The sequence below is a fragment of the Carassius auratus genome, chromosome 3 (genome assembly GCF_003368295.1).
Source record: "Carassius auratus strain Wakin chromosome 3, ASM336829v1, whole genome shotgun sequence".
NCBI classification, from domain to species: Eukaryota; Metazoa; Chordata; class Actinopteri; order Cypriniformes; family Cyprinidae; genus Carassius; species Carassius auratus.
The window spans coordinates 21462704-21475484 of NC_039245.1; the positions used below are offsets into that span (position 1 = coordinate 21462704).

At 37.3% G+C, this 12781-nt stretch overlaps 1 protein-coding gene across 7 annotated transcripts in view; it reads right to left on the reverse strand.

The window, feature by feature from the left end:
• The window catches only part of LOC113050580 (nuclear factor 1 X-type-like), a 158984-nt gene that overhangs the window by 126237 nt on the left and 19966 nt on the right, over positions 1-12781 (reverse strand). Inside the window, exon 1 of one of the 7 annotated variants that reach the window (XM_026213719.1) lies at positions 6782-7552. The exons of the other annotated variants lie outside the window; for them this stretch is intronic. Coding sequence (XP_026069504.1) covers positions 6782-6784 — 3 coding nt within the window. The 5' untranslated portion in view covers positions 6785-7552. Of the gene's footprint in view, positions 1-6781; positions 7553-12781 lie in introns of those variants that run through there. 7 annotated transcript variants of the gene reach the window in all.

A 12781-nucleotide genomic window follows, 5' to 3' on the forward strand; every position in this document is an offset into this window, starting at 1 on the left:
AACTGAAACATAAAAAGCTGAATGGGCGAACTCTTTTGTTACCCACATTCTTCAAAATATCTTCTTTTGTGTTCAACAGAAGAAAGAAACTCATACTGGTCTGGAACAACTTGTGGGTGAGTAAATGATGACCGAATTTTCATTTTTGGATGAACTGTTGCTTTAATTGTTTCTCATAAACAGTGATTAAATTACATCTGAAGTCTGTAAGATTTGCCTCTTCATCGCCATCTCTGTTTGAAACCTGCAATTGCAGTTCTTTGCAGAATGATCTTCTTTTATGTGGGTTGTGTGTCATGGCTCCTCAGAGCGGATGAATCTAATGTTTTGAGGAGTATGTGTGAGCTGTCAGTCAACACAGCAGTGTGGATCTTTACTGTACTTCAGAATTACAGATACAACATCTTACAAGTATGTCCAAATTAAGAAATTTCACCGGAAGATGTCATTTGATCAGGTAAGTAACACATCTGCCCGGTTTTACAATAAATCACACTACAAGTGGTGATTTAATCTAACATTTGATCTCAGATCATATTAAACCGTGCAAATTATTATTATTGTTAAACTGTTCTAAAATTTTGTTAAATGTTAACAACATAAACTTTGTGTGACTATGTAGCGTGTTATCTGTAGACTGTAGATTTCAGTTTCTGTACAGTCTGATTTCTAATTGTCATTCAAATGTCATCAAAAGAAACTGTACTTTTAACCTCAAAAAGCAATTTAATGTTCCTTAGAACTCATTGTCGTTGAAATACAAATCTTTTGTAAGTACAGTAATCCCACTAATAATTATTGATTTTGGATCATTTTTAACAAAAAAAACAATAACAACAACAACGTAAGCTTTAAATGGAAAGCAACTGGAGACTTTGTTTAAGTCTCATACACGTTTTATATATTTAACATATTTACACATTTTTATTTTGTATTATTTGCCAATTTGTTTTACATTTTTTCAGTAATGATAATTTAATAATAATTATTATTCGTTTTGGTGAGAAATACAATTAACTGACATAACAATAATGTGACCATGCAAAACGGAAAAAAAATTATATCACTGTACCTGTACGCGACTTCGTTTATTTTGCTAAAGACATCTACGCTTTCTCTAAAACCCCACCCACCAAAAACACATCAGCAAATCAGAACGCGCAAAATGAGCCAGAAGCGGAGAGAGTGTTCTGATTGGTTAATGTTCTTGTTAACCCGCAGAAGATCCCAAAACTCTAGTGCTGAACTTTAGAATTTTTTATGCAATTTACACAGAGATATTTTACAAAATAAATAGTTTAATTTTTCAGCACCTTTAAATAACTAATTTGTGGGAGAGAATATAAGGGGGGGGGGGGATACACCATTTTGCTCTTTGTCAACTGCCAATAAAGTTTCAAAAAGAAGATCTTTAGTGCCGTTAGGTCAGGGACACACTAGATGCTTGTAAAATCTTTACCAATTTTAAAACTATGAGAGACCACAGACATGAAGATGGTTTCAGTCGATTTTTAGCCTTATAATCCTCTGAGTGTGTACACTAGACAATTTGCCCAGACCGCGAGACCACACACTAGGCCTTCAGAGGAAGACCGTGAGGGTTTAGGGTAGTCTCAGCCTCAGACGTCACGCCCACGGACCATTGGCTAAAGGTTTAATGCATATGGGACACAAAAGTGGAAACACTTCAGGAGTGTCAAAGTCATCACCGGATTGGTTGAATTCTACAGGATTTCTGGGAGATGTGTGTGTCGCGTTCTTTAACGTTCCACCTGGAAACAAAGGTACCATGGTGCCAAACCCCTTCAAGAAAGAAGAAAGCTGTCGAGTTTACAACTGTGACGACGAGCGCTTATCGGGGTCAACAAAATGCTGGATTTTCAAAAGTATGTGAAATATTTAAAGTTCGCGGCATAGAATCTTATGTCCAAGAGTCTGTTATTGTGGTGACATTTCCACGCCTCGAAATGTGACGATGAACGAAATGAACTGTGATTGGTTGTTTGACATGTCGGTCAAACAGACTCTTGGCCAATGAAAACTGCCATGAATTCGGTCTGGCTACGCGAGACTAGGCTTAGGGTGCCATTTGGGACAGGAACAATTTCACAGTGACACGAGATCTCATGGAGACTCGCAAGACCAAACGGGACTAGAGAAGAAAAGCACATGGAAGTCTGTCGACACCATCAGCTGGCTCTCCTGACACGCGTTCTGTCGTACAGTGAGAAGAGAGAAAAAAAAGAATATGGGTGATGTTCTTTCTTAATACTCAGCTTTCGTGGCATGTTTGTGGCTGGCCAAGCTTCAGCTATAGAAGCACGCAACATCCGGTAGGTGACACTTGCCAAGTGTGATTTCTCATGCTTTTGAAAAAGTGAAATAAGGCCTATGCATGTTTTGGTGAGGTTCAAGCTTACTCGTTTATCTAACCTTTAACTTCATCAACCCCAAATAAAAACTATTCACGATATCCCTCTTTACATCCAAATTCATGAGATCAAGAGAAACTGACAGTCGACAGGACTTCTGCATAACTGTTAACGCTCTACAAACCCAGGTAACACGCAAGACACATCAAAGCCAAGCGAGGGAGGGAGGGAGGGAGGGGGATTTGTTTTTTAAAAGCGGCGAGGGGGGAAATATATGAAAGCAGAAATGCATGCCGTGTGAACGCTTGCCAGGGCCACTTCACTGCTGGAAAAATGTGACATTTCATACCTCCATCTCTCGAGGAGCTGGAGAGCAAAATGAGCTCAGAACAGGGGTAATGATGAAGCTGAGGAGGAGGGTGGCCTGTCAGATTGCTCATTGTTTGTTTTCGGAGCTGTTTGGGCACTAAACATTGATTCTGTCAGCACAGGAACTGCGAGCCAGAGTCGTGTCAGATTAGGGGCTATCATAAAGGATGAATCCTTATTTTACTACATTAAATACAACATATAAGACATTGAAAGTTTTTAATGAAATGCCTCATTAGCATAAGTGGGAAAACTAAGGCAGGGGAGTGACATTGAAACTAATTTTCATTGTTTAAAGAGCAAACATGCTACCATGATGCTGTGTGTGGTTGCCAGGGTGTTGCTAAGGTGTTTGGGGTTCCTAATTATCTCCTCTTTTGCCAGGAATCATTCATGACTGTTATATGACTAAATTTAATACTTATGGTTAGAGGTTAGTCCCTGCTGGTAGATGTCCCAACTACACCATCTGGACACAAAAAGCACATTTCTTCATTGACAACCATTTAAAATCAGTCCAGTGTTCAAGTATTTCCTTTACTGTTGCTGAATCAGTGCCACAGGAAAAAATAAATACAAATAAAAAGTGAGTTTATAACCTGTTTTGTACTGTAAAGCAATAAAAGACCAAATAATATGCAATGTCTTTCCTTTGCTTTTACATGCACGTAGAATGAACACAACATAGCCTACAATGTGACCAGTAGAGACGGATTCACAAACATATAACTCTTATGAGCCATTTTTATTAATTTATTTTTTATTAAAACAAACGATTAGTGTAGTCCGATTCATGAACAAATTACTCATGTAATCCAGTTCTTTTCAGTGAATCAAAAACAAATAACCCGGCCAGTGTAGTTTGATTCCCGAACAAATGATTCATATGAGCTGGTTCTTTTTAAAGTACATCGACATCCATAAGAGTTAACAGTGATTCTTGAATAAATGACTCATTTGAACTGGTTCTTTTTAACAAATCAAGATGATAAAAGACGAACGATGTATTATTATTTTTTTAAACATATGCCACTTATTATTTCTGAATCAAAAACAAATGACTTGTATGTGTCTGTTCTTTTTTAGTGAAACAAAAACATACACCGTAGCCAGCCAGTGTAGTCCAGTTCTCAAGCAAATGACTCATATGAGCAGGTTCTTTTCAGTGAATGGCAAATAAATGAATTAAATGAGCTTGTACGATTTAGTAACCTATTTCAAAAACATACAAACTGACCAGGGGTGCGTTTCACAAAACCACAGTTGCTAACTAAGTTAGCAACTTTGTTGGTTCCAATGCAATTTCATATTGCCAACCAAGTTAACAGGTTAGCAACTATGGTTTTGGGAAACGCACCCCAGTGTAGTCCAAAGATCAGTTAGAATGTTAACAGATATCTTTGTCCAGATAAAGACCTTTTTTCATATTTAATGAAAATGCTAAATAATATCAGATTAATGCATTGCTCTTGCAGCTCATAAACATGCAGCTATGATAATGAACGGGTGTGCATGACAACATACTGATAACCAGAGTTCCATTAACATCACATCATTGATTTGCAATAAAAGAAAAAGCTAAAACCAATAGCTAATGAATCAGGGACATCTGTGTCAAATGACTTGTTCATAATGTTGATTGGTCATAAGATCAAGTCCAGTTGACAGGGGAACTAGCACTCCACCACAGGGAGCACTAACACATGGCACACAGGCTTTTCAGTTTGGGGCTTGGAAATAAATTAAGTAACACAAATGTCTTACATCTTTAATGTCAAATAAATGTATAACAACTGCTATGCTAACATCAACACCTTCTCTCACTCAAACAAATCAAACACTGACTACAAAATAATGGATTCCATTCTATATTCTGCTGCTGCATGGTGAAAGCTTGCATGAAAGCTTTTTGGTTAACAGACTATAGGATGCATTGTTTGTTATCATAAATCTGTTCTTCATTTCAACGGTCATCAAAGTCTCTTCCAAAGGCATTTCTTTTTAAGCATCTATTTATTTGACAGAGGCCTGCTGTAGCTGCAATGCAACTAGCTGTCAACTCTTCTAACTATCTCGCATCATATCGTTTGGAAGCTTAATTAAATTCGTATTTTAAGAGAAGACGTTAATCCCATGTGGAGTCAGCTTTGAATCGATTCCCTCGTTTCTTTCTGCAGTGGCCTATTTGGGTGCGTGCCATTTAAGAGAGCGGATAAACAAATAATTATCCACATTAATGTGCTGATATTCAGGCCCATCTGGAAATCATCAACAAGTACGCTACAAACCTTGCATCAGTCATGCAATCAAATATAATCTGGATTCCGAACTTGGTCAAAGTAGAGGAGAACTGAAAACTGTGTGTGCAGCGAGTTGAAAATAAAGAAGGCCGATGCATAAATTAGCTGAACATTTCGACTCTGAAATGAGGACACCTGGGTAATGTGCTTCAGTTGACTGCCAATAGCTTGATGTCTCCTCAGATCGGCTTATTGTGGCCTGACTGGTGAGAGGTAAAAATCAAGCTATATCTTGAGGTTAGAGTAGAGCTAACTCTGAACAGATGTCCTTGCATCAGGATCCCAAAATTCAGCCAATATGATATTTTCAAATGCAAGTTCCATGTGTTCTTAGTTTTCTAAATATTGCCATATACTGTTAAAAAAAAACTATTGAAGGCCTGCATATTTCCTCTTCTGTATCCATAAATAACATGCTCTGGTCAATAAAAAAAAAAAAATGAAGGGACTTTTAAAATTGCCTGTAAATCTCTCATTATGCTGTATTATCACCAAATCTTGGATTCTATCTGTTTGTCAATTTATAGTACAGCTTTTGTATTTCTTTTAGAATCAACTGCTCGTAGGCCTCTTTGACTGAGCTCATGCACCTCAGGTTTTAAGTGGAAAAAAGCACTATGGATCATTTTGGAAATGTTCATTTAAAAATGGAGGTGCATGAGCTCAGATCAATGAGGGCTACAATCAGTCAGTTCCAAAACGATTTAATTATAGCTGATTAAATTATAATTATAACTGACATGCACACTTTACCAAATATGTTTAACAAGAACCAAATTAAATTGTAGAAACTGTGTTTTATACATGGACTGGACATTAGATTTTGAAACTGAATTCAGACACAGATATCGGCTAAATATCGCTTCTTTATCGGCCTCTTTAATATATACAAATAATATTAAATTGTTTTATTACTATTCTTATTTAAATGTTGTTTATATAGACTTACAAAACTATGTTCAAGCAAAATAAATTTCAAGGAAAAAAACGATGCAATTAATCAATGCCAGTCAAAATGCACTTTAATGCAATGACTTCACGTGCAACACGCTCTGCAGCAGAAAGTTAGTATGGACACGAACTAAGTTGCATCCAGCACTATTGTTCTATATTTAACCCCTCAAAGCTTTTGTTCTCTTTGACAGACGACATGTGGGCGGCGACTGTCGTCCTGTGACAAGCTCGCGCAGTGGAACAATTTGAGTAATGGCATGTTACATGTGCATGTGTCACCTGTAATCCCAATAACACTGAAATACAAGTAAACTGAAGGGTTATTATTCTACGCAACACTTCATTATCCACCGTCTTAATGGGATGGATCCAGAACACTTGTTTTGAAAGTCTGAATGCTACAGGATCAAAGTTAAACTATGATATCACATTATGATATTGCATGGCACTTTAGACTAATATTATGCGCAAACCGAGTGATAAATTATTGCACCGCAAAAATCCTAATGCAATGATACTGGAGAATATTCAGCAGTGTCCAAAACGCTTCCCAATCAGTATAAACAACTTCAAGCATTATTTCAGCTATACACACACAGTGGCATTACGCGCATCGAGCCGAATGAGAACTAGAACACATCCAGAGTTTTTGCGCAAGACTAAAACACCCCAAAACGACTCTGGAACATTTAGCCTGTCATATTGTCAATCTAAACCCCATCTCTGTGTTTACCAGCATTCTAAAGCAGAAATAAGAAGAGCAAAGTTGATTTACACATAACGTACCATCGTGGAGCGGGGAATATTGCCAACAGTCTCAAAGACCCATTTTACTCCGTTAGAAAAAAAAAAAACTTCTCCCGAAAAAAAGCAGCGTGGTGGGTGAGCTAAAGCAAATGAATCTTTTTTCTATGTTGATACCGGAAGCAGAAGAACCGGGTTGCTGGACAGGCCCGTGGACCTCGGAAAACAGCCAACTTTTACGCACGGAAACTTTCGGGGGGTCGTTTCTGTCTTTCAGCAGGTACCAAAAAAAAAAAAGAAAAAAAGACTTGTCCCTTCAAATGAAACCTTGGCGGCCGAGGAAGATTCAGCGCGACCGTTCCTCCGTTCACCGAAGCTCTCCGGTACAAATCGCTCCCGGTTCGAGCGTCTCTCCGTGGCTCGAGTCGAGATCGCGCCGCGCGACAGCAGCTTTGTGCCTCCGCAGCTTCAGCTCACGGACTCTGGGTGAACTGGTGCTCAATCTCCATCCATCCCACTGGAGACCTCCTCAGGGTGATCTCCATGACCTCCTCCTCCTCCTCACTGCACGGATACACGATCAGTTATCACGGAGAGGACGTCATTTCGCGCAAAGATATCGCGGAAATCTAAGCGATGAGTGAGGAATATAGACTTGATGTCGCCGAGACGAATACCGGCGCCGCACTAACGTTTCAAATAACTAATTAATGTATGTTAAGTAGCCTGTGCAGTTGCTAAAATACATGTGCTACCCTTGCGTGGCCCGTGCAGAACGCTCGTGGACGGATTCGTGCAGTGGCTGGTGAATTATTAATAACCGGGAGCGCTTCACAGTCTGTTCTGTTCACAGAGGAACCAGAACGGCAGCTGGGGGTTTAAGGGAATTAAATACGGGCTTGGAGTGAAGCAGGGACGGCAGGGGATTATACCGTTCACCGGAGAGAGAAAGAGAGAGAAAGAGAGAGAGAGAGAGAGAGAGAGAGAGAGAGAGAGAAGCAGAGATGGATGAAGTGTGTGACTTCACTTTTGCAACCACAATGTTAAATGGTGACGTCTCGAGCGATGCACGAATTCAGGTGTTTAGAGTGATATTTCTGTGTCTCCATTATTCTTGTCATGTTATCAAATGAGTGCACAAGTAAACACTATGCACTAATAGTGCACTGGTGTGAAAGTGTTCAGTCGGCAGGTGAACAGGTGTAGTGCAGTTTGGTCACCGATCAATTCTGATCACTATTTGATGAAACAAGACGATGCAGCAAAATCTGAAGTGCTGTGATGATGGGTAACAATCTACATTTCTTTTGAAATGAGCTACATTTTATCCTATTTAAAATCAAATTCTGATTTTAATTATAAATAACGATTTAAAAAAAAAAAAGATATTGTTACATTCAGCTGTAATTTGTAAATGCAGACGGGTTTTAATTAATTCAACGTGTGCCAGATGCGTTTGAAGGTAAACTCGAAAAGGTCGTCTTATTTGGGGGAATCTTTGTTAATTACGTCTGTTTTAATTAATTCAACATACATTGGCTGTAAAACAGAAGAAAGACCTCTAAACGACCCGAAAGAGACACGCGCTGACCTTCAGTGAAGCCCTGATGCGCGCGCTGTGATGCAGCTGCCAACTACATTATCAAACAAATCACCTTTCCTATAATACATGCAAAGTAAAATAAAAAATAAATACAATTATAAACCCTGCACATGTAAACAGAATGTTTTTTTTACTATAATGACACAAAAGTCTTTTTTAGCATTTATGATTGTCATTTTATAGTTGTTTTTTCTATTAATAATGCGGCAATTTTACGAAACAAATGCATGTAATTTTTTTCGTTTGTATCTCAAAATAGGCCTACAATAAGGCAGAAAAATATACAATGAACCAAAATGGTAAAAGATTAAATAAAACACCCAAAGGAAGTAGTATAACGAAATTATATTCAATAAATCACAGAAGAAAATCTAACAAACAAAATATTAAGCAGCAAACCATGCTCCGCATATTTTATCTAATATTTTTTTTACATTATTTATTTGGATTTTGATTTCGATTTTATTTTCTTTATTTATCAAGATTTTCTATTATTAGCCTTTAAATCACTCACCATTTTATCTGTTTTTAAACATTTCTGAAAACATGGCAAAACTATTTTCCATTAAGCCAATAAAAGTAATCAATAAATAAATAAATAAATTCATTTATTATTATTACTAATATTGGTTGCTGCATTAAAAATTAAACCACCGTCAGAAACACGAATGCGAATCAAAGATTTCTTTAAAACATTATTTGAATAAAACGTTAAAACGTTTACAGTTGACAATATTTCTAAATATAAATAAATTAATGTCAAAATCAATTTCATTTTATAAAAATATATAGCCTACTAATAAAATAGGCTATTTGTGAATTGCAAACACTGTTTATATATTTTCATCCTTTCAAATAAACAGAATAATATTATTAAACGGTCTATAAGACAAATCACTTCGAGCAGCTATTGCTCTTTCAATTTACAGTATTTCTATATTTATTAATAGGCTATACGTTTGCGATGTTAAAAGGTTTTTTAAGTACAAATATCAGCTCGGTGATCTAATCTGAACATCTCGGGCAAAGAGGGAAAACCAACAAATGTGTTACTATCTCAGTTTAAACGAAATTATATTATAGAATGTAAATATTATATATGCTTTTATTACGCTTTATAGAAGAATATTGTATCTAATATTTAAACAATAGCTAACAGGCAAACTTTTAAATTAAGAAATTAAAAAAAATCGACTGTCCGCAATGAAATTATTCACATGAGAATGGAGAATTTGTCTTGAATTTTTTTCTTAAAATAAATCTGAACACTATGCACATGATGAATACAATTAAATAAAGCGCGGGAAGAAAGGCCAGAGACATGAACACTGATTGAATTGGTTGTTTATGAAGCTGTCATATTTTCCCAAACATTTTTGAACGGTATATGATCACATTAAATGTTGGACGAAAGGAACAAGAAACTGATGCTGCGCAGGTGCTCTTCAAACGAACTGAAGAAGAGCTTCTAACAAGAGAGAGAGAGAATCCTTAATGAACGTGATTTACAAATATACAATGTAGAAAACACATGTGACAGGTTTTTGATTTCACCGCCGCAAACACTGGAGCAAACAAAAAGAGAGGAAGAAAGATAATTCGCTAGCTACATTCATTAAAACAAAAATACAAAAATAATATTTAAAAAAAAAAGTGTAATATAGTTGAATCTACTTTTTCTTTCTAGCCTTTTTTTCTTGTATATACATATACATTATATTCACTCACACAAGTGCACACAAAATATTCAAAGCAATATTACTCACGTGATCTTTACCCCTAAAGGCCAAAAATAAAATTCCTTGCAGTTGTAGTAATGCATTTTGATAATTTATAAAAAATTGTTTCATACGATTAATTCAAGAGAACATATGGCTACTTAGAAAAACAGCCAAAGGTCGACATACAGTTCACCAAAACAGGTCAAAGTTTAAAACATTTTGCTGTCGGAAATGAAGACATCATAGACTGAGACTGAATCCATCTCAGAAACTGGTTTCTGTGGGTTCAAAAATCTACCATAATAAAAATATAAGCTTTACTGAATTTCACTAGAGGAGCATGTTATTTAACCCTGGTTTATTTTAAGATCAAGATGCATGATTTAAGATAAAATTTATAAATAAATATCTAAAGTTTCTGATTTAGACTCTCAAACCTTTTTTTTTTCTTTCAAGGTAGATAATGCCTGCTTCGTTCTTCCCTGCATCACTTCAAACAGGAGGGTCATTTATTTTGTGCGGTGCAAACTGAATTTAGGCTCTGCTGCCTGTTCCTTGGCTTGGCCTTAATTTCTGACTGTCTGTCTTTAATTTAGCAGGGCTACTCAGAGCTGAAAAGACTCAGATTCAGCTAAGCAACGGCCAGGGCCAGGAATGCTGACCTTGGCGGGTGAACCGGGCCAACGACTGAGGTAGAGCACAGCTATAATCACACATCCCTCAACCTAAGGCAAAAGAAGCATTTGAGCTATGAATATGCCTGGATTAACCATTACACCTCCTCTCCCGTTACTGTACATGTCCAAAACATCTACTCTGTTACTTTACATGCTTTAAAATTACACTGTCCATGATCAACACCATGTACTTCTCTATTAAGATTTTTCACCTTATTGATGACATTGTAATATAAATACGGAAATTGTAAAATAAAATAAAAGAATATAAATGTGTAGTGCACATTTACAGTCTGACTGCAGTAGAGAAAATTGTCCGAAGGTTTTACCTTCAAAGCAAAGTGTGTTTACCTCTGTGGGCTCGGGGAAATAATCCCTGGGAACTGTACCTCATTTAAATGTTCAAAGTGCCTTTCATTTTAAAGGTGTGTGTTGCCCCCCCCTGAAGAGCACATGCTTAATCTGGCAAAGACTGAGAAGACTTTCAAAGCTTTTTAAAAAGTGGAACGACACAGAGACTGATGAGACGTTGTGAGATCAAACTATCTGACTATTACAGGAAAAGCTTAACAATATTTCAGATGTTTCTTTAATAAAGGTTTTATAAGTTTATTTTATTAAAGTGACGGTCTAAATTGAGCTATTCAACACTGTTTGTAATGCCATAATCTACTATAGCGTATCCTAAACCAGCACGTGTGGCTAATGCATCATAGAAGAGGGATACAAAATCACTTAAGCCCCTCGGCCTGACCCTACCAAGTCAGGTAGATTACGTATGCTCAGCGATGAGATAGACAACGGGAAGCTGCGCTGTGATTGGTCACTGATGGTGAGGCTCCATCGGGATTGGAGCAGAATGCAGCTCTCTCAGCTTATCAGGTCGGTGCACAGCATTGCTGCAGGAGAGCGAGTCTCTGGAGGATACGCCTGCGAGCGCCGAGCTTATCTTACACCAGCAAGAGGGCTTTACATAAACCTGATTAAAGAAAGAGAGAGCCCAACTCATCTACCTTCTGGACAGTGTGTTTTGGGGGCACAAAATAATACATATCTAAAAATATTGTATATTTTTACACCATAATAGTGCACACTTTTATATAATTACACTAAGTTTTGTGTCTGTACGATTTAAGTTAATACTTTTATTCAGCAAGGATGCATTGAATTGATCAAAAGTGACAGTACAGACATTTATAATATTACAAAAGATTTATATTTCAAATACATGCTGTTCTTTTGACTCTCTATTCATCAAAAGAATCCTGAATATATGTACATATATTCAACACTGATGATAATAAGAAATGTTTCTTTAGCAGTAAGTCAGCATATTAGAATGATTTCTGAAGGATCATGTGACACTTAAAACTGGAGGAATGATGCTGAAAATTCAGCTTTACATCACAGGAATAAAAATATTTTTTGAAAAAATATAGGTGAGCATATGAGACTTCTTTCAAAAACCGATCTCAAGATAATGCTTCGAGTTCCTCCCGTTTCCATTCACTTTATCATCCACGATACAAAAAACCCCAATGTCTGAAGTTAAATAATAATGTGAGTAAATAAATAATAGTGATGCAATCCACAAACACACACTGTAAACCCTGTATCCGGCCTCTTATGTACCTGAGCATGATTATGGAGAAAGAACAGATTAAAATGAATCAAAAAACAAGAAATGCAATGCATCGGCCTAAATATGCATATTAGTGCAGCAGGGTCAATCCATCAGATGGGTTGGATGGAGGTCCAGTGTGTGTGTGTGTGTGTGTGTAGCGCTGCATCTGGTCTGGATCCAGGCTGCTCCAGCGGGATGCAGAGCATTAAAGTCAGTGGCTGCTGGGGGAGAGGGGTTGTCCTCCCCTGGAGAGACTGAAAGAGGAGGCCTGCTATAATCTGCTTCCCTGGCTCTTCATGAAAGAGAGCCGAGGACACACACACCAGAGACTGACCCCCTCCTCCAGCTCCAGCCTTTCTCATCTGTTATCACCATACACCTCTCCTGCCCCATCTACCGTTCTGCTCCTTCCCATCA